The sequence below is a fragment of the Oryctolagus cuniculus genome, chromosome 15, assembly GCF_964237555.1.
Source record: "Oryctolagus cuniculus chromosome 15, mOryCun1.1, whole genome shotgun sequence".
Taxonomy (NCBI): Eukaryota; Metazoa; Chordata; class Mammalia; order Lagomorpha; family Leporidae; genus Oryctolagus; species Oryctolagus cuniculus.
The window spans coordinates 34,144,850-34,171,219 of NC_091446.1; the positions used below are offsets into that span (position 1 = coordinate 34,144,850).

At 48.8% G+C, this 26,370-nt stretch overlaps 1 protein-coding gene across 48 annotated transcripts in view; it reads left to right on the forward strand.

Annotated features, from left to right (window-relative positions):
• Nucleotides 1–26,370, forward strand: part of SORBS1 (sorbin and SH3 domain containing 1) — a 239,780-nt gene that overhangs the window by 45,160 nt on the left and 168,250 nt on the right. For 46 of the 48 annotated variants that reach the window (XM_070057515.1, XM_070057542.1, XM_070057521.1 and 43 more), the window contains exon 2: nt 24,657–24,745. The exons of the other annotated variants lie outside the window; for them this stretch is intronic. Coding sequence is in view for 39 of the 46 variants with exons in the window: in XM_070057509.1 (XP_069913610.1) it covers nt 24,657–24,745 (89 nt within the window). In the remaining 7 variants the exon portion in view is untranslated. The remainder of the gene's footprint in view (nt 1–24,656; nt 24,746–26,370) is intronic. 48 annotated transcript variants of the gene reach the window in all.

A 26,370-nucleotide genomic window follows, 5' to 3' on the forward strand; every position in this document is an offset into this window, starting at 1 on the left:
GTTTCCTTCATGGCCTCCAAAGGAGGATTTTACCTGCAGTCTCCCATCGGCGTTCTTGTGCAAACGCTGTCCTGCCTCAAGGCCCCGGTATGGCTGTGAACCCAGAGGACTTTTGTTGTCCGTACTTGACCCATTCTCACAACTCCTCAGTGACTGATAATGGGATTCTGTCTTCCCTTTTGGTATGACTCTGATTAGCTTTCACTGCTTTTTGTTTTTTAATCTGCAATTATATTGTAAGCGTCGTGGAGGTTCTAGGGTCTACATGGTGCTGGGCATGCAGGTGTCTTCTCGGTGGTGAGAGGTAACTTTGTTTCTTGTGATGTTTCTGATGTGGAGTGACCAGTGGTTGATCCCTGCTCAGATCTCAAAACCATGGCAGTAAGGATCTTGTACTGGATTGACTACCACTGTGACTCTCAGCTGGGAAGACACTTTTTGCGCTGGCTCCTGAGACTCTGTACCACCAAATAGTACTTCCTGGGGGGAATCCCAGGCAAGACTGTGCCTTAGCTGCAGCTGGAGGTTTCAATCAACAATAGCCCTGTATGGGAAGGGAGCTGGTCAGACCACTGTGTCACTGCATCACTGGGTGGCACAGGCTGCTGGCTCTGACAGTTGGGCATCAGCCATGGCAGTGGATGACTCATAAGGCTGATTGTGTATGAGTTTGTGTGAGAGAGGCAGAGAGAAAAGATTCTTACTTCAAACAGCATTCTTCCTGTGTCTCCCAAGGATATATTTTTTTCCTGTTAAGTGTTTACTTTTTCTACATAATAGTCAATGATCAAGATTGTCCAAAAAAAAAAAAAAAAAAATCAGGAAACAATCCAAGAACCCAGTGTTCAAAGAGGCCTGGGCAAACCTTAGTTTTTTATAAATGGCTTTTTCTAGCCTGACTCCCTTTGAGGTGGCAACGCCAGCCCCATGCAACAAGATGGCTGCTTGCTTTGCCTCTTCAGTCTAAAGTGACTTCTTCATTCCTTCTGCTCCTCCCTAGTGTTCATAGCTTACTGCATCTTAAAGGGAGAACTTGGAGTCAGTGCAGTACAGCCACTGACCGCAGGATGTGGGAGTTGTGAGTCCTTTCTAGAAGGTTCCACCTTGTCCACAGAGAATCTGCAGCTCCTGGGTGTCCGAGTCCTAAGGCCAGGTGTCCCACATCGGGATTTAATTTTCCTTGCCCTGCTCTGCACTGCCATGGCAGAGATCCTGGCCTCCCTCTGCCCTTCCGCTGCATCCAGCTAAGGTGTGGCCAGTAGAGAGAAGGGTTCCTGGGGTCCAAGGTTGATGGAACCGTCTAAGTACAGAGAAGCTGATGAGGAAAGGGGCGTTACTCGGACTGCATTTACACATGGGTTGGGAATAACACTGCCTGTGAAAACGTTATCAAAAATCTGCAAAATCAACACTCCTGCTTCCTGGTAAACATGAAAGGCTCGGCAGCTGCACCTCCCGCCCGCGTGTTTGGCCAACTGCTATTCAGGGCGCTGTGCCTCCCTCAGCGGCTTGTGGGTGCTGACTGCAGCCAGCACCAGCATCCCTGCTCTCGCTGGGTGGAACAGGGTGTTTCAGTGCCCTCAAAAGCGGCGCTGGTCCTGGGTACAGTTGAACTTGACTGCAGCAGATACAGGTTTAGGTGGACTACTGAGCCAAGACCAGCGCCGGCAGCAGAACTGACCCTCTTGTCAGGCAGAGGGTGATTGTGGGTGATTTCTTTCCATCAGGATCCTGACCCTCATGGTTGCCCTCTCACCTCCTTATACAAGAGAATTTGTTTATTTCAGAGAGTCGGCCCACACACAGATCTGAAGCAAGTCCAAAAGGAAATTTGCCACTGTAAAAAGTCTTCTCGCCTTGCTGCTGTCTGAGAACTGGTCCACTACCTGTCCCCCTCCCAGTCCCCTTCTCCTCTCGCCTACATCATATATGGAAAACTGGAAGTGTACTTGGTTGTTTCTCAGAATTGTAGCTCTTGCCTGACTTATTTGAGGAAATACATGGGGACAGCTGGTCCCTGTCTTGGGTACTGCCATTTCTTTCTTTCTTTCTTTCTTCTTCTTCTTTTTTTTTTTTTTTCATATACTTTCACCAGAGATGGCTTAGGCATGGTTAGCAGGAAGAATGCATGGTGTGCCTCAGTCAGTTCCTGACCGTGAGCTGTGCAGGAAGAGTCCCAGTTCTTGTTTTGCCTTAGATGTAGGGATGCACTGTGACGTGCCGTGCCGTGCCGTGATGCAGCACCACGTGTGCTGCCTGCACCGGAGCATCCGGCCCGGGGCCCCGGGAGCCTACAGGGAGGAAGCGGGAGCCGGTGTGGATGCGGAGACCACAGGTGGATGTCCTGCTGGCTAAATGGCCAGAGCAGGTACGCAGCCTCCACGAAGGAGCTCTCTTGTGGCAGGCCCGTGTGGTGCCAGGGCCTGTCGTGGTCAGTCGCTTCTGTGAGAGCTCGGGGCTCTGGAAGGCAGCGGTGTGAAGGACGCAGGTGTCGCAGAGCCGGGGGAGACCCTGCCCTTCACAGAGCAGCCAGGCCCTGAAACGCGCCTGTCAGGTGACAGAAACCCCTACGCGAAGAGGAGGAGGGGAAGGGTGAGCTGGTTTTACAAGAAGCTCTGGGAAACTCAGGCCGTTTGGAGATCAGGCAGAGGACAGGTATGGCGTGTCTTGATCTGGCCACTCTGGTGGTTTCAGGTTTGCCCTCCTGGGGTGAGGCCGGCCAGGTGTTGGGAGCAGAGTAAGTTGGCTCTGATGCTGGCCACCCTCCATGGCCTCTCCGAACCCCCCCACATCAGGCCTCTTCCACTTCTATCCAGGGGAGGCTCAGGCTCCTCTTTGCTGAGGGCTTTGCTTTGTAGTGGGGCCCTAGGCACGAGGGCTGCAATTGCCTTTGATGTTTACACAAAACAAAAACAACACATGAGCACAAAATAAAGTCAACAACGCAGGCTTTAGAAAATGGGTGTATTGTATTGCAGGTTTTTTTTTTTTAATTTTTAAAAGACATTTATTTATTTGAAAGAGTTACAGTGAGGGAGAGGCAGAAGTAGAGAAACAGATCTTTCCACTTGCTGGTTCACTCCCCAAGTAGCCACAATGGTTAGGGCTAGGCCAGTCTGAAGCCAGAAGCCAGGAGCTTTTTCCCGGTCTCTCATGTGGTACAGGGGCCCAAGGACTTGGGCCATCTTCTACAGCTTTCCCAGGCCATGGCAGAGACCTGGATTGGAAGTGGAGCAGCTCGGACTTGAACTGGTATCCATATGGGATGTTAATGCTGCAGCAGCGGCTTTACTTGCCAAAATGCTGGCCGCGGCTCACTAGGCTAATCCTCCGCCTATGGCGCCGGCACACCGGGTTCTAGTCCCGGTCGGGCACCGGATTCTGTCCCGGTTGCCCCTCTTCCTGTCCAGCTCTCTGCCTTGGCCCGGGAGTGCAGTGGAGGATGGCCCAAGCGCTTGGGCCCTGCACCCCATGGGAGACCAGAAGCACCTGGCTCCTGGCTCCGGATAAGCGCGGTGCGCCGGCCGCATCTCACTGACCGCAGCGGCCATTGGAGGGTGAACCAACGGCAAAGGAAGACCTTTCTCTCTGTCTCTCTCTCTCACTGTCCACTCTGCCTGTCAAAAAAAAAAAAAATGCTGGCTCCTTTTAAAAAATACTTATTTATTTACTTGAAAGGCAGAGTTGGAGAGGGAGAGGGAGAGGGAGAGAGAGAGAAAGAGAAAGAGAGAATCTTCCATCTACTGGTTTACTCTTCAAATGGCTGCAATGGTAAGGGCTGGGCCAGGACAAAGCTTGAGCCTGGAAACCGGTCTCCCATGCCATCTTCTGCTGCTTTCCAGGCCATTAGCAGGAAGCTGGATCTGAACTGGAGCAGCCAAGACTCCAAGACTCAAACCGGCACTCATTTGGGATAGTGGTGTCTCAGATATCTGACAGCTTGGCCTACTGCACCACAATGCCAGCCCCTGTATTTCAGTTTTAAACCTAAAGACAGGAACATTCAGTTATATCTGTGAGTGCAAGAAGTAATGAGAATATGCTCTCAGTTCCATGTTGCATCAGGTTAAGGTTGGCAGGGAAAAGGCACAGGGGTGAGAGAGGGGAACGAAACAGAGTAGGTGGAGTGACAGGGAAAGTGTGGGGGTGCGTTGGTGAGAGGCAGAGAGGTTTGCAAAGGAAAGGAGAAATGAGGCACATGAGTGAGGGCTTGCGAAGAAAGTCAGAAAACAATTGGGTTTGGGGTGCAGCAAGAGCTCCTCCATGGCTGCAGTCTGTGTGTAGGGACCCTGAAAATCACACTCTTGTTTTCCAAAAGGAGTTTTTGTTTAGTTTGATAAATGCACCATGCAATCAAAATATGATAGCCTGACAGGCCTGTCCTTGTAAAATGAAAGCTTGATATTGGCTAAGGGTGAAGGCTGTAAAGGCCCAATTTATTTGAATACTCTTCAAAATAAAATACTTCCTCCCCCCACCCACTGAAACAAAACAAAAACCTGTTGTCATTGGATGACTGCGCAGAGTTAAAGAAAATTGTCGCTATTGATACAGGAGTGCACATACTCACATGTAAAGAACAGGAAATGCCTCCAGGTCACCCTCTGGTTATCTCTGGGTGGAGATTTTATGACTGCTTTCCTCCTTGGTTCTTTTTTTGGCTTGGGGGCTATTTTCTAATATTTGGAAAACAACAAATAATGTTGCTTGAGTGAGGAAAATAGTTACTAAAATACAAGCATAATGCTCTGGTTGGAAAATATATAGAAATTATATTTAAATATTATCATTTATCCAAAATGCTATTTACTTTTTTAATGGCATGATCTTGGAAATTCATGTTTTTGGGGCATCCCAGCCCTGCTTAGGGTGTCCTCTTTGCTTCTTGTTGTTAGAACATGTTGTGCTTCTCGAAGTTCATTCCAAACCTAACAGTGTCATCCCGGGAATCAGATCCTTCAGCAGGACCAGGTCTCCTGCCCTTGCTCGAATCCCCTACTCCCCAAGTGGCAGCTACTGTCAAAGAAAACCACAGCAGATGCTTTTTGGTATTTTCATCTTTTTAAAAAGAATTTGTTTATCTATTTGAAAGGCAGAGTTAGAGATAAAGAGAGAGGGAGTGAGAGATATCTTCTATCTGCTGGTTCACTCCCAACATTGCCACAATGGCCAGGGCTAGGCCAGGCTAAAACTAGGAGCCTGGAGCTTTGTCTGGGTCTCCCACGTGGGTAGCAGGTACCCAACGACTTGGGCCATCTGCTGCTGCTTTCCCAGGCGCATTAGCAGGGAGCTGAATCAGAAGTGGAGCAGGGGCCAGCACTGTGCCTGTGCCTGGGAAAGCAGTAGAAGATGGCCTGAGTACTTGGGCCCCTGCACTCATGTGAGAGACCTGGAAGAAGCTCCTGGCTCCTGGCGTTGGATCAGCCCAGCTCTGGCCGTTGCGATCATTTGGGAAGTGAACCAGTGGATGGAAGATCTCTGTCTCTCCATGTCTCTACCTCGCTCTGTAACTCTGTCTTTCAAATAAATAAAATAAACTTTAAGAAAAGAAAAAAGAAGTGGAGCAGCTGGAACTTGAACCTGTGCCCATATGCGATGCCGGTGCTGCAGATGGTGGCTTAAGCTACTAACGCCACAACACCAGTCCCTACATTTTAAAATAAGCTGTCCATTTTGCTCCTTGTTAGGCATTATCCCTTGATCTCTCACCGAGTGGGGTGAGGATTTGCCTCCCTGCCCTCTCCCCGTCTCTGTGCGCCACCATGTTTTGTCTTCTGGAAAGTCAAGAGTGTCACACCTTACCCGAGAGGTGGAGGTTTCTTATGTGGAGCCACGTGCACATCCTTTGCCCCCCCCCGTCCCCTTTTCTTTGACAGACAGAGTGGACAGTGAGAGAGAGAGACAGAGAAAAAGGTCTTCCTTTTGCCGTTGGTTCACCCTCCAATGGCCGCCGCGGCCAGTGCGCTGCGGCTGGCGTACCACGCTGATCCGATGGCAGGAGCCAGGTACTTCTCCTGGTCTCCCATGGGGTGCAGGGCCCAAGCACTTGGGCCATCCTCCACTGCACTCCCGGGCCACAGCAGAGAGCTGGACAGGAAGAGGGGCAACCGGGACAGAATCCGGTGCCCGACCGGGACTAGAACCCGATGTGCCGGCGCCGCAAGGTGGAGGATTAGCCTAGTGAGCCATGGCACCGGCCCATCCTTTGCCCTTTTGTGATCTTGCCAGTAAAATTTTTTTTTTCTTTTTTTTTTTTCTTTTTTTTGACAGGCAGAGTGGACAGTGAGAGAGAGAGAGAGAGAGACAGAGAGAAAGGTCTTCCTTTGCCGTTGGTTCACCCTCCAATGGCCGCCGCGGCCGGCGCACCGCGCTGATCCGATGGCAGGAGCCAGGAGCCAGGTGCTTTTTCCTGGTCTCCCATGGGGTGCAGGGCCCAAGCACCTGGGCCATCCTCCACTGCACTCCCTGGCCACAGCAGAGAGCTGGCCTGGAAGAGGGGCAACCGGGACAGAATCCGGCGCCCCGACCGGGACTAGAACCCGGTGTGCCGGCGCCACTAGGCAGAGGATTAGCCTAGTGAGCCGCGGCGCCGGCCGCCAGTAAAATTTTAAAGTCTGGCCCAGAGCTCTAAGTTACAGGTTTGCACTGGGCCGTGCGGTGTTACTAAGTCCACGAACCTAGCACAACTCCTGTCGGAGTCTGGACTGAATTTAGGGCATCTCCTGGAGATCGAGTTTTGGATCTCACTACAAACATGCACTTATGTTATTATACTTGGCTTTGTCATTGAATGTATAGAAAATCTATTTTGTATGTTAATTGTTGGTTACACTCTGTTAACATGGTAGGGGAGGCTGGCTAGAAAGCATCTCCATTGAGCTTTCAGCTCTAGAATAATCTGAAGATTTCTGTTTATATGTGATGATATCCAGGGCTGGCAGGGCAATGTGGAGATGCCTGTCCTGAGGACCCAGCTGGAGTTTCTGCGAAGCCCTAACACTGCCACCTTTTCCAGAAGGACTGCTCTAGTGCAGTCTTAGGGGGATGGTGTGTGGACTGTTAGCCAAGTGTGGACAGTTACACTTTGTTCCCAGGGCCACCCCCAGCTACCTCTGAATTCTTTGTCCAATTCCAGAGGCCATTCCTCCAGGCTTATCCTGTTTCCTCCAGGCTCATGAGCGACTCCCATCCCCTGCCCTTTGCCTCTCTATTTATGGCCTTTGGAGTTCTGGAGAAGAATTCACTGGGGCTTAGGTCAGCGACGTTAACATCTTTCTCATTGACGAGGAATGAGAGAAGGCAACAGGGCAGTACCCTCGTGACTTCCACTATAAGGATCTTGAGCACTATGAATCTTTAAGTGGTGAGGGCACTTGGAAGCCGCGTGGTTTGGACAGTTCTGCTTGCATACCTCTGGCAGTGAGAAGCACATTCTCTTAACGAGTCACCCTTTCCAGAATTGGACGGCTCTCCTCATTGCAAGTTCTCTCCTGCTAAACTGACATCCCTGTCTGGGACTTACATCTCCTTAAGAGGATGAGACCATCCTTGAAGGTGAAGTGTGTCCCACAAGTCTACAAATGACTTTTTTCGATTGCCATGGCATCAGTGGTATAAAATGAAGTAATAGAGGCACTTTGTAAAAGTAGGCACTCTACACATGCAAGAAACGTTGGTAGACTTCTGGCCGAAGCAAGTCTGACTTGAACTTTCAGCATTGTGTACCCCACTAGTCCAGAACCTTGCTAGTTTGTGTTTTAGGAAACCATTTCTTAGAGCTTTACTTTTTTTTCCCCTTATTTTTAAATTTTGTTTTCAGAAGAAAAGTACTAAACAAGAACCAGACTATGAATGACAGCTTTAGAAGTGAAAAATCTGAAATCGAAGATTCAATTACCTACATATTTTAGTTGTTGAGGTCTTTCAGGAGGAGGTCATCTCTCATGCCAGGAAGAATCTGGCTTTTTCTCGAGGAGGGCTAGTGCAGTGGTTAAGAGTGGGCTTTTGGGGCAGCTCACTTGTGAACCTACCGAACCCTCACACCTCAGCGCCACATCCTCCCCCATGCTCACGCACCTGTGTCTCTGGGGTTGAGGAGGAGCACCAGCTTTGTGAGCACTAGAACAAGGGTCTTTAAGTATATATGTGATTCTTTATAGAAATTAGTCTAGCATGGAGCTCTTATATGAGGTGTCTTCAAAAATTTCATGGGGAATACTTACTATGGAAAAGCTATACATAGATTTCAATTTTTTTTTGTACCAAAATAAACTTAGCTTTTAATTCCATGAACTTTTTTGAAGACCTTCCTATGTTTTCTCACCTGCCCTAGGATCTCTCCTTTTATCCTCTCCCTAAAATACTTTGACTTTCTTTGGAAAGATCACTTAGGTTCAGTTTCTGGCAACTGGTCAACAAATTATTCTTTCATTGCCCTAGCACAAATGGTGTTGGAAATGGTTTTATGAGGCACCTGTGAAAGGAGCTGTTGTAAACTTGTGTTCTCTGAGCACTCAGCGTGGTGTCAGAGAGGTTCAGTTTTGTTTTTCTTTATGATCTTGATTTATTTGAGTCTGATAGAGTGGTATCAGTGACATGAGGAATAATTACAGTGCCTTTTGAAACTCTGTCCTGGAACTCCACCAGGAACCAACCCAGAATAGTGCCAAGGAACACATCTTAGGTTTTGTTTTTTTAAAATTTTTTAAAATGCTCATTTGAAATGCTAGACTTTTTGATATTTAAAGAGCATTGTTTTAGTGGGTGGGGTTGTTTTTTAATCCTCTAAGTTTATGTCTACTTTTTTTTTTTTTTTTGGACAGGCAGAGTGGACAGAGAGAGAGACAGAGAGAAAGGTCTTCCTTTTGCCGTTGGTTCACCCTCCAATGGCCGCTGAGTCCGACGCACTGCGCTGATCCGAAGGCAGGAGCCAGGTGCTTATCCTGGTCTCCCATGGGGTGCAGGACCCAAGGACTTGGACCATCCTCCACTGCACTCTCAGGCCACAGCAGAGAGCTGGCCTGGAAGAGGGGCAACCGGGACAGAATCTGGCGCCCCGACCAGGACTAGAACCCAGTGTGCCGGCGTCGCAGGTGGAGGATTAGCCTATTGAGCCGCGGCGCTGGCCCTGATCCTCTAAGTTTAAACTTCTCGGTCCAGGGGTGGTCATAGAGACCATGCTGTACTGTGAGAGTTTAAGAGGCTGCTGAGATACAAGAACTGCACGTGTGCGGGCATGTGTGTGTGCACACTTACACTGTCTCTATTTGATGAACCCACTCGGCACTGTCCCTTTTCCCGCTTTAACTCAGTCTTCAGACTTGCTTACCATCTTAAGAAGCTTGGTGTGATTGTTAAGCCTTTCAGCAAAACTGCCCTTAAAACGAGAAAGAAAGGGAGAATGGAAGCGGGGAATCAATGTGTTAACACGGGTGAGCGGATAATTGTGTTTTGACCAAGATTCCTGTTTTCCCAGCTTTCTATGGCGAACATGTATTACTTTTATATTAGAGAAGATTACTGGGGAAAAAGCACGGTGATTTTCCAATCTATTCTCAGCCTGCCAGTGTGATAACAAGGTGGAGACGCAGGAGGGATAGGAGATTGGAGCCTCGGGGATGTCGGGAGCCAGGGCTGCCATGGGAACTGGGTCCCCAGCTGCTTCGCCATCAACAGTACCTCTCTTTTATTGTTATTTTTATACTTGTTTATTGTTTTCTTAATAGCCCTTGCTTTGAAAGATTTCCTCTAACCCAACCCCATGTTTATTAAGTAGTGACACGTCCCCATTGTGGATCAGTCACAGATGGACTTAACTGCCTGTCAGTTCCCCTGGTGACTTCATGGAGTTGCTTTTGTCCCAGCTCAGAGTAAGGACGTGATGTTTGAGTTAGCCTTTCTCTCTCTCCTTTTTTTTTTTTTTTTTTTTCCAAGCACTTGGGCTATCTTCCACTGCTTTCCCAGGCCTTTAGCAGGGAGCTGGATTGAAAGTGGAGCAGCTGAGACTCAAACCAGTGCCCATGTGGGATGCTGGCAATGCAGGTGGTGGCTTAACCCATTTTGCCACAGCACCACCACCTTGAGTTGGCTTTTCATCAGTCAAGCTCTCATCTGTGTCATCTACCTTCATTGATTCCAGAGCAGAACTTCTGGGCTGAGGACGCACGACTGAGCTTCTACAGTTAGAACTCTTCTGAGTTTGGGACCCAGAACCTTGTTTTTTTCCTCCTGATTTGTATCTCTGCCCCCGCAAGCCTGCCTTAATTTTGTTTTGTATTGTTCAAGACTTATTTTATATTTTTTGAAAGGCAGAGTTACAGAGAGAGAAAGAAAGAGATCTTCCATCCGCTAGTTCAAATGGCCACAAAGGCCAGGACTGGGCCAGGCCAAAGCCAGAAGCCAGCACTTCTTCTGGGTCTCCCATGTGGGTGCAGGGCCCAAGCACTTGGGCCACCTGCTGCTGCGTTCCCAGGTGCATTAGCAGGGAACTGAATGGAAGAGGAGAGGCTGGGACTGGCATTTCATGTGGTGGCTTTACCTGCTATGCCACAACGCCAGCCCCAGGTTTTGTTTTTAATGCAACATCTCAACAACCTAAAAGCCAACAATACAGCAAGTCTCTGTAAACCTTTGTCTGCCTCCTCCATCTCACCGCCATAGACAATGGTAATTGGCATTGGTAATGGCAGTGGTAGTTGGCATTCACTGAGTGAGCCCTTGGGATGTGGCAGATGCTCTTGAAAGCTCTGGATCCTTTCTCCAGAAGAGTGAGGGTTTAATAGCTCACATGTTGTGGGCATCGTGCTCAGCACTTCCGTGCACAACTTCTTTTGATCCTCTTCCTAACCTTTTGGGGTCCATCCTTATCTGTCCCCACTGCACAGATAAGGAAACAGAGGCGCTGAAATGTGAAAGGACTCTCCATGGCCACACAGGGTGAAAGGGGTGGAGTCCGCGTGTGATTTCAGCCAGACGCCAGGTGAATGTGTGCAGTCTTAGAATACAGGCCACCGGCGTTGCCCAAGGAGGGGAGTTTATGTGTATGGACATTATGTGTTATGGACAGAGACCTGGTGACCGACCTGCGTATGAAGGTGCTGGAGGAAGGAAAGGCAGCCCTTGGTCCCTTTTCAGACTCCTTGCCGGTCCTCCTGGACTGCTTAGGTGAGTCCACGTGGAGTTTCTGTGTGCATGCCTCACAGGCATCTTGCACAAGATCTGATTGGTGTTTACTATTGGTTGGCGGGGGGGGGGGGGTGTCAGAGCACCTGGCCTTCTCTTGACTCTGTCTGCTACCCCCAAGTAGACTCAGACTCTGTGCCTGTCCCCAGACCAGGGTGAGAGGACGCTGGCCTCCATTAGGGCTGGTAGGGTCTCGCCACAAAGGGAGGAAGTTGCTGCCCTGTCTTCAGTACAGCCCATAAGCAAATGCCCCTGGAAGTGCAGTGTGCACGGTGTTCTGATGTTAAGATTAAAGGGTCCAGAAGCCGCTTGTGATCACCCACACTCTTGACAGTTGCAGTGAGTGTTTTCTTGGAGCTGTGAGCAGTAACAGGATTTTGGGAGAGTTTGTACTTGCTCTGACTTTCTTCCCCACCCTCCCCTGTTTGTCCATAACCCTCATCGTGGCTAGACTTTAAAGCACAGAGCTGTGGAATGTCAGTGCTGGAAGAGAACTCGGGTCACCTGAGGGCAGCCCTTGCATTTTGCAGAAATGGAAGTGACCCAGAGAGGTGCCGCAAGTTGCCCCAGGCCCCACAGTTAACCCACTGCCGAGCCCCCCTTCCTTCTGCTGTGCCATGCGGCTGTCCCTTGTCTTTCCTCTTAACTCCCTTTACAGCCTGACACAGCTCCCAATCTGTTTTTACCTTGTTTGGCTCTCAGCTCCTCTACTTGTCACACTCCACTGTGAGCGTTCATGGACTTCCTCCCCTTCCTGTGCTACAGAGGATGCTGTCATCTTTCACCCAGCTTTCCCAGTTACTCTGCCTTCAAAGGGCAATCTCTTGATTACCTGGTCTTTCTCACACAGTCAGAGCAAGAGTAGAGAGTGGATTGGAGGACTGGGAGGTGGAGATGGTCAGAGTGTGTGAGTGTGTGTGTGTGTGGGTGGGATGGAGAATATGTGGAAGGAGGGGATTCATTTGCATCTGAAAAGACCCAGTGCCTTTGGGAGAGGACAAATGAAGTCTGGAGGAAGGGAGGAGGTGAGGAAGGTGAGGAAGGTGTTGTTGTTGAGCTGGGGTTGGGGGAGTCTCTGCTGGGGCAGCTGCTGCTGGTATATTACTAAGCAGTGGAGAGGAGCAGAGACTTTAAAGAGACTTTCTGTGCATTGATTAATTCCCTCCCTTTGGTTTCCAACAGGAGATTCAGTAACGTTTTGAGTGAATTTTTATAGCATTTGGGCTGGATTGCTTGCTTTTGTGGCTGCATGGAGACCAGACCATGTTCCGGCTACACTGGCATGTTCTGTCTGGGAGTCAGAGGCTGAATGGGGGAAGCAGGTTCTGGAGGGTGGGTGGTTTGGGGGAATTGCTGTGGGGTGGGGGTCCAGAGCTGGTGTGCTGGAATCTCATGGAGGTTGCGTTACTGCATTCTGAACAAAGCCCCAGAGACAAAGAGAGTGGTCAGAGTTCTCAGATTTTGCTGCTTGCTTCACTTTATATCCTGTTTTAAAAAATAGTTTGAGGCAGTTTGGATTTAGAGGGGAGAATGTGGCAATTCATTCGGGTTGTATTCTTTCCATGAATAAAAATGAAAGTTTCTCTAGGAAAGGGAAAAAATAGTTCAATTTCTAGACTACATTGTACTGACAGATATTGTTGGGGGAGAATGCTTTAAATTTTGTTCTCCAAGAAATTGCTCTGTTGTACTGGCTCGAGTTGGAGGGAGTTTGGCACAGAGGGTTTTTAAACCAACTAATGGGGTCAGTGCTGTGGCGCAGCAGGTTAAAGCCCTGGCTTGAAGCGCTGGCATCCCATATGGGCGCCGGTTTGAGTCCCTGCTGCTCCTCTTCTGATCCAGCTCTCTGCTATGGCCTGGGAAAGCAGTAGAAGATGGCCCAAGTCCTTGGGCCCCTGCACCCACGTGGGAGACCCGGAAGAAGCTCCTGGCTCCTGGCTTTGGATTGGCTCAGCTCCCACCGTTATGGCCATCTGGGGAGTGAACCAGCGGATGGAAGACCTCTCTCTTTGTCTATACCTCTCTCTATAATTCTGTCTTTCAAATCAATAAAATCTTTTTAAAAAAATAAACCAACGAGTGGTGATAGACTTAAAGAGAGTACTTTCTTCTGTCGGTGTGCCTCCTGGGGTTGAATTGATTTGTGGGCAATGCCTCTCCAACATTTGTGTTCAGTGAGGTGACTTCATAGAGTGGCTAAAGACCTCAGAATAAATAGGCTTCTGGGACCCGCAGGTTGTGCATGTAGTTCCTTTCTGTGGACTGTGCAGAAGACAGGCATCTAGAAGTTCAGGAAACCGATGCTCCTCTGGGCACCAGCCAAGGGCAGAAAGGGCACCTGCCTTCCCATACATGGCCAGTGGGAGTGCTGAGCAGCAGGGTCTTCTTTAGTCCAGTTGCTAAGCCGTTGGGTGTCTTGAAAGTGTCCATATTTGTTGACCAAGGGCCCATGTATGAGGGCAGGAAGTGTCAGCTGGCTTTTGATGTTTGAAACAATGTTCAGGGCAGATAATTTTCCCCACCTAAGGTTAAAAGATCTCAGGAATGCAGCTGAGTGCTGGGGGAAGGCCTTTGATCAGCTCCTGGCCTCCCCATGGGCCATGCCTGCCCTGTTCAAGCTGGCCTGTCTGTTGGCCGGGGAAGGTGGAGGTGCTCCTGGTGGTATTGGTCACAGGTCCAGTGTTTCTCAGAGAGACTTATCAGGATGCTCCACGGTGCTTGTGCGTCGACATACGTGTGGGCAGAATCAGAATCCCCCAGGGGTGTGGGTAGGGGCTTCCCCAGGAGGTCCTGTGGATGGAGGACCTCTGTGCACAACAGGGCATTGTGATTGGTGGATTTACTGCCTGGAGATTTCAGGCTCGAATTTGTTTCATTAGGGAAATAGAGGAGGGAAGGGAAGTGGCGCTGTGCAGGTGTGAGTACCGACCTTGAGAAGATGCACAGTGGGTGCTTCCAGCTACTTCCTTTCGTTTGCTCTCATCTGTAACCCAGTGTGCTGGGCGTGATGGTGCCCAAGTGCAGGGGAAGGGACTGAATGTCAGAGAGACTGATAACTTGCTTAGCATCACCCACCTGGTTGGTAGAATCCAGCATGGCCGAATTGGGTCTGTAATCTGCATGCTAGAATGTTGAAGTCTCCTCCAGCTTGCTGTGCAGTTGAAATATTATGTGAGCGACATGTCATTTAAGATCTTCAGGCAATCATAGTAAAACAGTAAAAGGACATAGGTGAAATTAATTTTATTTTTAAAGACTTTATTTATTTGAAAGGCAGAGAGAGAAAGAGATCATCCATCTACTGGTTCACTCCCCAAATGGCTCCAATGGCCAGGGCTGGGCCAGGCTGAAGCTAGGAGCCTGGATCTCCATCCAGGTCTCCCACCTGGGTGGCAGGAGCCTGAGTGCTTGGGCCATTGTTGTTGGTTTATCAGGCATATTAGCAGGGAGCTGGATTAGAAGTGGAGCAGCTGGGACTCCAACCAGTGTTCTGATATGGGATCCTCGCATTGCAAGTTACAACTTTACCTGCTGCACCACAACGCTCGCCCTAGGGGAAAATAATTTTAACAACATGTTTTCTTTAACCCATATATCCAAAATATTGTTAACTTCAATTTAAAAATATCAATGAGCTGTTTTATTTTAAAAAAAAAAAAAAGGCTTCAAAAATCTAGTATATGGGGTCTGATATTGTGGCACAGTGGGTTAAGCATCTTACATGAACATCAATTTGAGTCCCAGCTGCTGTACTTCCGATCAGCTCTCTGCTAATGCACCTGGGAAAGCAGCAGGAGATGGTCTTTGGAACCCTGCCAGCCACATGGGAGACCCTGATGAAGTTCTAGGCTCCTGGCTTTGGCCTTGCCCAACTTTATAGCCACTTGGGGAGTACATCAGCAGATAGAATTAACTCTCTCTCGCGCGCGCGCGTGTGCATGTCCCCCCCCCCCCCCCCGCCCCAACTCTGCCTTTCAAATAAATATAACTAACAATCTTAAAACAATAAAAACAACCCAAAATCCAGTGTATGTGTTATCTGTGCAGCGTGTCTCAAGGCACACTTGGCTCAGTGGCCACAGGTGGCTAGTGGCTACCAGAGAGGACCACATAGCTCCAGCATCTCTGGACTGGAGAGGGGTGCCCTTTCCTGGCTGTTCAGGTAGCAAGAGATCACAGTTTTCTGGGTCACTGGTTTCTAAACACCACTGGCTGGTCCAGTGCTGGGCAGTCTGCGAGCCCTCACCTGAGGAGGAAGATATTAAATTCCTCCATCAGGCTGGAGCCCCAGGTGATCTGTCTGCCTAGCCCAGTTAGGAACCTGGCCCCTCTGAAAACATTCCCCCAGCAATTTACTTGAGTTCTCTGTGGGTCCACCTAGCCCCCTTTTCAAGGACAGGTGCATTCCAGGCACATACTTTGGGGTGGCGTGGTGGTGGTAGGATGTGTGGGGAATGTAGAGCCTAAGGGCCTTTTTCTCCACCAGTCACCAGACCTGCAGTTTCAGTGGGGAAAGACTTGCTGCTTATTCCGTCTGCAGGTGATCATGCGGAAAGGGTAGGACCTGCCTTCTCCGTGGCTGAGAGCAGGATTCTGTCCCAGGAAAGGTGAGAGAGGCAGAAACCAAAATATGTAGGGGAGAATGAAGTGCTGTGTGCTTATGCTGTGTTCTTTCCCAGTGGTTTGGGTTTACAGCTTCTTTGCTTACTTAGAGTAAGAAATTTGGCCCCAAAGAGTTATAGCCCAGGGGTCCAAACCTCAAGTGCCTCAGAGGCCTGGCGGTACCAGGGGTGAAGGGTGTGAGATTGCAAATGAGGCCGGTAGGAATGTTCTCCTTTTAAAGAAAAATATTGTGGGCTTTCTTTTTTCTAGAAACACAAAACACTCTTGTTCTTTCATTTTCCTGTTGTTGCTAGAGAAATATTTCTCTTCCCTAATGAAAAAACGTGTGCCTACAAGCCTGATAAATGGCAACTGACACTTGGCCTTGGTGTCAGGGACGTGAATCTAAGAGCCACGGCATCTAGAGGGAGTAGTTAACATGCAGCTCCATCTTTGAGGCCTGGTGTTAGCAAATCTTGATATTTTTAAGAAAAGGCCACATTTTAAAATTGTAAAATCTTTGACTTGATTTTTTTTTTAATTTAAAAATAATTATAGGCTCACAGGAATTTGCAAAAAAAAAAAAAAAAAGGTACTGAAGGGTCTCGTGTTCCCTTCACCACCACCACCAGGTAACTGGAGTACAGCTTTACAACCCGGAGCTGTTGCAGTCAGTAGTCCTGGTTACGATGCCGCTGGTTTCTCTCTGAGTCCATGTGCATGCACGTCTGTCCAGTTTTCTCACGGGCAGGTTGGTAGAATCACCACCACAATCAAGACAGTCTCTGACTTTCTAGAGTTGTTTGCACAGATATGTTGAACATGCCCTCGACCTGGTGTGGCCTGCTCAGCTTCCAGCTTCTAGTCCAGCCCCTTCTTGGTCTGTTTTACAATTCAGGTAAAAATCGTGTAACACAAAATTGGTCACTTACATTTTCAAGCAGACAGCTCGGAGGTTTTCTAACACCTTCCTAAAATGGTGCAACCATCCCTGCTGTGTCCCCGTGCCCAGTAGCAGTCACCGCTCGTTTCTTCTGCTGCCCTCTCTTGGAGGTCACTAATTCACTTTCTGTCTCTGTGGATTTGCCTGTTTGGGACATTGCACGTAAACAGAATCCCACACTACAGGACCTTTTGAGTCTGACTGGCCTTTCCATCTTAAAGGGGAAGAGCCTTGGGGTCAGAGAGGGAAAGTCATGCTCGTGATTATACTGCTCAAGAGAGGCCAAGTCTGGATTTGAACCAGAGCGCATGATTTTGTGCCCTGCCTCTCTGCTTCCACTCTCCAGGTCTTCAGTTTGAGGATGGCGGTAAAACTTGCCACCCAGCTGTTTCTTTCCAGTTGGCCTTAATAAACACTGTCTTTTCTGTTGCCTGTGCTCAGTGTTGAGGTCTTGGGGTAGTCACTGTGGACTTGGGAACTGTAAAGGGGGAAGCAAGTCAGTCGGGAATGACTGTGCACCTGCTGCCTGCCAGTAGGGGTGGGTCCCAAGCCCCAGACGAAAGCAAGATAATCAGGATGTTGAGGGCAAAGATCATGATTGGGGGGCAGAGGGGAAGGGTGCAGGTCTACCTCGGGGTGTGGGGTTTGAGGGATACTGGGGAGCTAGCAGACCACGAGGCACCAGAGGAGGCTTTAAGCATAAGAAGCCTGAGCCAAGGTTTAGACTTCAGGAGTGGTGAGCCATGAGGCCCTTGGGGGTGGTGGTAGAATGCAGAGCGGTAGGGTATTGGTGTTATAGTGTGAGGACTGGGCCTGGACCAGGTCCCAGGGGGTCCTGAGGTCCTAGAAGGTCAACCACACAGGGGTACAGGTCAGAATTTTTTAAGCTGCCCATGGCTGATTGGAAGCAGAATCAGAGAGGCCAAATTTGCGGATCAGGTTTCTGGGAGATAACCAAGTCCGAGCAGTTGGAGTGGGGGGGGGAGTGTACAGTGGTGGAGCCCGTATCTAGGTAGCAATAGGCTTGTAAAGAGCCAAGCGAGGGAAACCAGGAGGCACATTCCAGAGCCTGTGATGAAGTGCTGCCGTGGAGTGTCTCTGGAGGGCCCAGCCCTGCTCCCACTGGCTGCCTCCACCTCCTCACTCACCCACTCACTCAGCAGTGATTTATTGAGCACTAACTGTGCGCCAGGAACTGTGGTGTTGGGATTGTAGCACTGAACAAGCAAGGCAAGATTCCTGCCCCATGGAGGGGAAGATGGACGATGACGTGTTGTCCTAGGATTTATTAGGAAAGTGGTTTTTGGTGGGAGTAAGGTTAGGTAAGCTGGGCTGGCCTCAGTCAAGAGGTGATGTTTGGGGCAGGCACTGTGGCATAGTGGGTTAAAAGCCCCAGCCTGCAGTTCTGGCATCCCATATGGGTGCCAGTTTGATCCCGGCTGCTCCTCTTCTGATCCAGCTCTCTGCTATGGCCTGGGAAAGCAGTGGTAGATGGCCCAAATCCTTGAGCCCTTGCATCCACGTGGGAGACCCAGAGAAAGCTCCTGGCTCCTGGCCTTGGATCCACTCAGCTTTGGCCATTGCGGTCATTTGGGGAGTGAACCAGCGGAATGGAAGACCACTCTCTCTCTGGCTCTACCTCTCTCTAACTCTGTTTTTATCTCTCTCTATATATACATGTGTATATATAAAAAAGATGTGATGTTTAGTCTGAGCTGTCAGTGGTGAGAATGTCCCAGCAATAGACTGGGAAAGAGCTTTGCAGGCGGAGAGAACAGCAAATACAGAGACTCTGGGGGAGGATGCTTTGGCCATCTGCAGGAGCTTAGGCAGTGGGCGTGTGCTCTGTGCTTTGTCAAGATTTAAGGGGAGGTGTTTGCTGAGTGGTGGAGACACCACATCCCACATCAGAGGACCTGGGTTTCATTCCTGGTTCCAGCTTCCTGCTAAAGCTGACCCTGGGAGGGAGTGGTAATGGCTCAATTTGTTGGATCCCTGCCACTCATGTGGGTGACCTGGATTGTGTTCCTAGTTCCCATCTTTGACCCTGGCCCTGGCCCTGGCATTGTGGGAATATGGGGAAAGAACAGCAGATGGGTGCTTTCTCTCTTTCTCTCTCATAGGAAGGATGGATGGATTTTCTCAAGGGGCCTCTCTGATCAGGTAGAACAGATGTCTGTAGAGGCATGGCCCTACACTATCTTAGGAGAAGGAGAAAGCCTTTGGGAGGAGGAATATACATCCTAATGGAAGAAAAAGTATGAAGTCATTATGAATCATTTAAAGTAGGCGTGCTTTTATTTTTTAAAGGGGGAGCTAAAATCATTTTTGCTATTTTTCAACTAATTTGGTTGTACTTTATGAGCTTTGTGTCATTCAGAGGACTTGGAAACATTCATTCTCCCTCCTTCTGAATCTGTGGAGTGGGTGGAAAGGCTTTAAAAGGCTCCCAGAGACTCACTTTTTCCTGCCAATGGGTGCAGTAGGAGGGCAGCCAGGCGATGGGGCCAGAGACCAGAGGCGTTTGGGAAGTGGGAGCCACCTCGGCATGGAGCATCAAGAAGTTTCAGTGGGGTTCGAGTGCTGAGGATGTTGGTGCTGGTTACAGACACAGTGGAATTTGTTCTGGGAAACAGAGAAGTCATTTTCAACTTTAAAAAAAGGGATTCATTTTGCATATTAAAACGTCAATTTAAATAACTAATGAAGTGTGATTAAAAAAAAAAAAAAACACGGCACTAAAGAAAATAAAAGATAATTATTTTGATTTGTTGCCATCCCAAGTTGGTTATCCTTAAGGCCAGTTGGGGATTTTCTCCCCTGGGCTGTTTGGGTTTGTTGTTGGAGGACTTGGAAATTGTGGAAGGAGGAGGTGGTCTTCCATGAGCTCAGGAAGGAACCTAAGCCTTGGATTCAGACCAGGGAGGGGGGGCCAGTCTGAGTTGAGTGGCATAAAATCTGGGGTGTTTCTGGAAGGAACCTGGAGGGTTCCAAGGCACCATGTCGGGAAATAGTGACTAGTCAGTCTAACCAACGAACAAAAGACCCCTTAAAACTTAAAAACACTAGCGAAAAGGCAAAAACAAAAAATGATAACAAATGTGGTCCTTGTTCATATACAGCTAAGAAGGAAAACAGGGAAGAAGGAAATACGTGATGTGAGCTGTGAAGGGAGAGAGCATGGTGCTGTGAGAACCGTGTGGGTCCAGAATGGGTTGGGTGGTTGGGACTGGTGTTTGGTAGTCATGATGGTGGCTAAGGTAGCTTTCACAACAGCCAGTAGCATTCTGTATTCTTGGGGTGAGGGAAGAGATGAACATGTAGATGACCGTGGTGGTGCTTCCAGGTCCTTGGCAGGGCCTGGAACAGCATTTGTCATGAGTTTTGGAGAGCTGCGTTGAATGTCTTGTTTTAGGCTAGGATGTAACAGCACCGAAGCAAATAATGAATCTCCTAAAAGTTGAGGATCGCAGGAAGGTGCAGATTGCAATCTTGAGTTTCTCCTGGATTTTATGCTCCACTGTTGTCCTTATAAATTCACTTGTGGCTCATCTCTTAGGTTGAAGGGGATGCCCAAACATTTCCTTGTTGTGTTGAAGGAGGGTGTGTGTTTTCTGCTGGGCTGCACCATCAGGAAGGCTGACCTTGCACTGCTGGGGGTTTCTCTGGCTTGGGCTGTCTGAAGGTCACCTGGTGGCACCTGAGGACATTGAGGAAGAGAACTCAACAGGCTAGTCCATTTGAGGAGCCAGCTTGCTCCAACCTGTTACCTTTGTGTACGTGGCATTTACTTTGCCATTCTTGGCTTGGGATTACTCAGTCCATTTCAGGACCACAAAGTGGAAATGTGAAAAGAAGTGCTCAGTCGGCTTGGCCGGTTTCCAGGCATTGCATTGATCTGCAGTGTCCTGCCCTTTGATGGGCAGGAAGGACCTGATCCGAGTGCTCTGTGCTTTGAGTTATTCCTCGAAGGCTGCCTTGATGACTGATGCTCCCAGATCCTTTGTTCTGCAGGCGGGAGCCTGCACAGGTGTAGAAGACTCAGATCTGCAGCTGAGTCTGGTGAACTCCTGTGGTTCATCTGGAGCTACTGTCATTGAGTCATGGTATCCAAGGGACTGGGGCAAGGAGCAGAGCTCCCTTTACTGACCTGGGTGCCATTCTGGCTGCTGACATTCTTCTTCTTTTTTTTAAATTTAAAATGAAATGGAGTTAGGTGATGGCTGTCATAATGTGATGCAGAGAGTGGGGGTAAACCTACTAAGAATGTGCAACTCTGCTAAACCCTGGATCCTTGGATCCTGCAAAGACTGTATCAATAACCTTGAGAAGATTGTTCTGCAGCCTCTGAGTGAAACATTCCCTTTTCCAACCGGGCATCAGAATCACCCTGGAGGGGCCTTTGAGCAATGCCTGGTTCTCCAGAGATTTTCATTTAAAGGGTCTGGGACCCGAGGCTTATGTATTTACCTATTTACTTACTTAGCTGTAGTTTTCCAGGGGATTCTAATTGTCATCCGGATTTGGGAACCTGCTCACCAGTTACAGATCCAGAGACCCTCTTTCCCCTCTGCAAGTGAAAGTTGCCTCCTTGTTTCCTCATGCTGGCCTCGAACCTTCTACCCTAACCATGGCCATGTCTTCTTTATGCCTCTCTCCAATGTGTCCTTGAGGAGTGCTTTCCCCTGACTGCCTCAGCCTACATCGGGGCTGGAAACTCATCTCTTTCTTACCTGTGAGGAAAGAGAAGAGCTCCACTTGCACTTTGTGATGGGCAGATATTCTGGGACATTTTATCACAAAGCTTCATGCTTAAGGCTTGAATGCACAGGAGAATGCGGCCATGGAAATCGAGGCCTGTGGTGGAGAGAGATGGGACAGTCTTGTGACTGGCACAAGGGAAAGCCTTTATTTGCTGTCTTCTCAGAGACCTCATGAAAGGCTCAGTGTCTCTGCCCCCATGTTTCCTGGGTCCTGCAGACTCTGGGACAGCCTTGGTTGTGTTGGAATCACAGGGCTGAACTGGGTCCTTGGTGGGCTACACTTCCAAGGGGGTACCTGGAGGTCTGTGCACCAAGTGTCAGCAGATGTTGGCTCACGTGGCATGAGGCAGGGATTTTGAATACCCATGATGTAATGGGAGATCTGGACAGGACTCCTCTGGAAGGGCTCTTCTTGCTGTCTTGTTTTTCTTGTATTATCTGATGACTTGGGGTTCCCACCTTCCCTCCATGCCTACCCCCACTCCTGTATCCCAGCCCACTCCCATCCATGCCAGGAGACATTTCCTTACCTCTCCTGCATAAGATGACCCCACCCACTATTCCCACAGTAGATGAGCATTCCCAGAACACTGCACTTACCCATTGTTCTAGATATTCGTTGAATATTTATATCTTTTATTCAACTAGCTTAACTTAATGGACTTGTCTACTTTTGTATTTCTGTCACCTGTATGTACTTTCTGGGTTATAGGGTTCAGTAAATATTTGTTGAGTGAATGAATCATTACATTCTTTGAAGGGGTGATAAAAATAACTCCACCAAGATCTTATAGTTGAATGTTGTTCATGTATTACAGTACTAGTGGTTTTACATAAAATTATTTACAATCTTATATTCAGGATGCATAGTAAGGGAGATTTTTCAAGCATAATGAGTGTTCCACATAGTTTGTATATTAACTGTACAAATTGAGTACAATAACTGAGCACCTGTGAAGTGGTAGATGCATGGATATTTATGAGATTCTTTTCTTTTTTAGGACTTAAAGTAGTGAAATTATTGAAAAATGTCACATTGGGAAACAAACCCTTAGGGAACCTGGTATAATTTGCTCTTATATTCTTTGGTGACAAATGAAATTGTGACAAGCATTTTAGTAGAAAATGGATGGGATGCTTTGACTGTATTTTCTTGACTTTAATACTTCTCTTAGAGCTAACTATAGGGGCAGGCTTTTGGTGCACTAGCTAACTTGCTGCTTGGAACGCCTTCAGCTCACATTGGAGTGCCTGGTTTGACTCCCAGCTCCTCTGCTTCTTATCCAGCTTCCTGCTAGTGTGCATCCTGGGAGGCAGCAGTTGATGGCTCATGTATTTGGGCTGCTGCATCAATGTGGGGAACCCGGATGAAATTCCAGGATCCTGGCATCTGTCTGGCCCAAACATGGCTATTGCAGGCATTTGGGGAGTGAACCAGAGGGTGAAAAATCTCTCTGTGTCTGTGTCTGTCTCTCTTTCAAATAAAAAAATGAAAATAAATTAAGTTTTAAAAAGCTAAGTATTAATTCAGAGACATTACAGTTTCTTCACCACCTCTCCACTTTTAGTGCAATATGTAGCAAGGCCGATTAACCGCATAGGACTATTCCTGGATTATGAAGCTAGAACTATGAGCTTTCTTGATGTTGATCACAGTTCCCTGATATATACCATCCCTTCTTGTTCCTTTTCTATTTGTCTCAAGCCTATCTTCTGCTGCTGTCATTTATGAACAGACACGGGGGAAATCCACTCTCTGAAATCCTCGTCCTTGAGCCTCAACAAACAGTAATATTAGGTGGCATTTTATGAAATTTCAATTCCTCCTACTATCATGAAATCCCATTTACTGTGTTCTTATCAATTGTAGTAACAATAAAATTATGAAAAAAAATTTCAGAGACATGCATGCGTATGTATTTGCTTATTATATTTATTTCTTGTTTCATAGTATAAGACTACTAGGCAGTGTGACATAGTGAAAAAGTCCTGGACTGGTATCAAGATACCTAGTTCTAGAATGATCTCTGCCTCTAACTCTGGTGGTAAACAAGTCAGTTTCCTGCTTACACTGAACTGGTATAAAATTGTACTCGTTCAAAGGTTGAACTCTTGTCAACAAGAGTGAGCTATTAGCTTCAGTTGCTGTATGTGCTCTACCATTTTTTTCCCTTGGAACTTGGCCCCATTTTCTCTTGTTTTTCCAGTTTTTTTTTCCAGTTAGAAGAAAAAAATTCTGTACCAGCACCACCACAACAACAACAACAAAAAATGATGCAAGAGCAATGATAAATGACAAACACGGTTCTTCTCTGTGTTGAGGAGAACAACAGGGAGCGGTGAGGACTGTGGCACAGTGGAGCAGCCAAGTCTGCCTATGCAGAGCACTTGCTACTGAGGACCGCTGGCTGTATCATTGTCAGATACAAACGTGGGCCATGTTGAGAGAGATTTCAGATATTTGAAAGTCACAGTTAGAGGGAGAGGCTAGAGAGAGAGAGAGATCTTCCATCTGCTAGTTCACTGCCCAAATGGCCATAACAGCCATGGTTGGGCCATGCTGAAGCCAGGAACCAGGGGCTCCATCTGGGTCCCCCACATAGGTGGCAGGGGTCCAAATACTTGGGCCACCCTCCATTGCTTTCCCAGGGAGCTGGATCAGAGTAGAGCAGCCAGGACTTGAACTGTTGCTTCTATGGGATGCTGGCATTGCAGGGTGCGGCTTAACTAGCTATACCATGATGCTGGCAAATATTTTGTTGTTTTAAAGAAAAGCCAGAAGTCTGGGTTTTTGTGTGACATCTCAGATTTTTAAGTTTTGGCTCAGAGTCTCTGAGCATGTCCTGCAGATGACCTGTAACGACACCTGTCTGCAGGCTGGATGTGACCCACTGTGTTTTCAGTTTGTGATTCCCACTAAAGAAGGTCTCTGACGCTCCCCTCATCTGGGTCCTACAGTTCTAATAGGGACCGTTGCAGCTGGCTGCTTGAAGATTCTTGTTCTACTTTGGAAAGTCAAGGAGAGGAGGGAGTCAGGCTGGCGGAGGAGGATGGGGCTTTGAGCCTAAGCGAGGTGCCTGCCAGTGGGTGTTTGGGTGGGCCCCCTTGAGGCAAGGCTGCAGAACGCTGTGCTTCACACCAGGTGTTTTGTATGCTTGTCATTGCAGGAGTTGGCATCCTTTGGAAGAGTCCGTGAAGCCCTCTCTCTGCCCAGAGCTCCAAGACCGATGCATCTTCCCACCACCTTCAGCCGTTGGTGAATACGCTTTTTTTTTAAATCTTCTGCAGCAGGGAAAGGATCGTAGGGTGTGATTTGCAGAGAACTGTGCTTTCTTTTCTATAGAGAAGGAAGGGCCCTGGGCTGGGCCCATGCACATCTGGGTTCTGGGTCTTCTTGGCTCTGCCACTTCCACTGTGGCATCTTGGATGAGCTGTTTGACCTTTTATGGTCCCAGACAGAGAAATGTATTGTGCCCCATTTATATCACCGGATTGCTTGCTTTAAAGACTGAAAGAGGCAATGTATGTGAGAGTGCTTCCAAGGGAATGAAGTGCTGGGCAAATACGAGGTGATACTGCATGCTGTTTGGCTCTAAGATGTACAGCCTGGCACCCCATTTATCCACTTTTTCAAGCTGGAGTGTCCGTGCTGGAGGAAGACATAGACGCCAGGCCCAGCCCACTTCAGCTCGCCAGCACCTGGGGGCTTCTTGCCTCTGCTTTTGCAGCGCCGTCACCATCCTCAGCTGCTTGTGCCATGAGAGAGCAGTGGAGCAGGGCGCTGATTCTAGGCAGGCCACTAAGGTGGGAACGCATGCGAGTTAGAAACAGGGTTTTACATCCCTGTTTCCTGACACTTCCAGAGTGGTTCCTCGAGAGATTTGCATTTTCTTTTTTTAATTTCCCATCACTCCAGCTGCCATTTTCTTGAAAGGTGAATTAACTGTGTGTCACGGTTAATAAGTGCTCTTCCTTTTCTTCAAAAGAAATGTAATTACCCCTCCCAGCAGGTCATCGTCTTGCCTCTGTGGCAGTGTGCAGAGGCGAGGTGGGTTCGAATGCTGGGACGGTGAGAGCCCATCAGCGGTTGGGGGTGGTCTTGTGTGAGGGGCCAGGGAAGGACTCCTGTGAGGCATGTCCTTTGCATTCTGATTCCAGCCACTCTGTAGAGGAGAGCTGGCCTCTTTAACACTGGCTGCCTTGGCAGTGCCCACCATGGAGATTGGGCGTTCCTTGACCCTGTGAGACAAACACCAGTGGCACTGGCCCCTGGGGAGCTTGCAGGGTGCAAGATGTTAGAGTGGGACGGAAGGGAAGTCAGTCAGACTCAGCGTTAGGGACCTCTCTCAGCCCCAGGAGGCTGGCTGCCCTGTCTGTCTGAAGGGATACAGTGGACAGTTAGGGTCCCACGTAAATAGGACAGGAGGAGCTCCATGGTGGGAGCAGATGATGGCTCTGGTGGCAGGATTCTGTCCATTCAGCAAGTCCGCATCAGTGCCCGACACTGTGCCTGGGCACTGCTCTGGTCTGTCTGCGCCAGTGCCGACGCCGGTCCTGGGCACTGCTCTGGTCTGTTGTCCGCGCCAGTGCCGACGCCGGGCCTGGGCACTGCTCTGGTCTGTTCGTGCCAGCGCCGACGCCGGGCCTGGGCACTGCTCTGGTCTGTCCATGCCAGTGCCGACGCCGGGCCTGGGCACTGCTCTGGTCTGTTGTCTGTGCCAGTGCCGACGCCAGGCCTGGGCACTGCTCTGATCTGTCCGCGCCAGTGCCGACGCCGGGCCTGGGCACTGCTCTGGTCTGTCCATGCCAGTGCCGATACTGTACCTAGGCACTGCTCTGGTCTGTCCGCGCCAGTGCCGATACTGTACCTAGGCACTACTC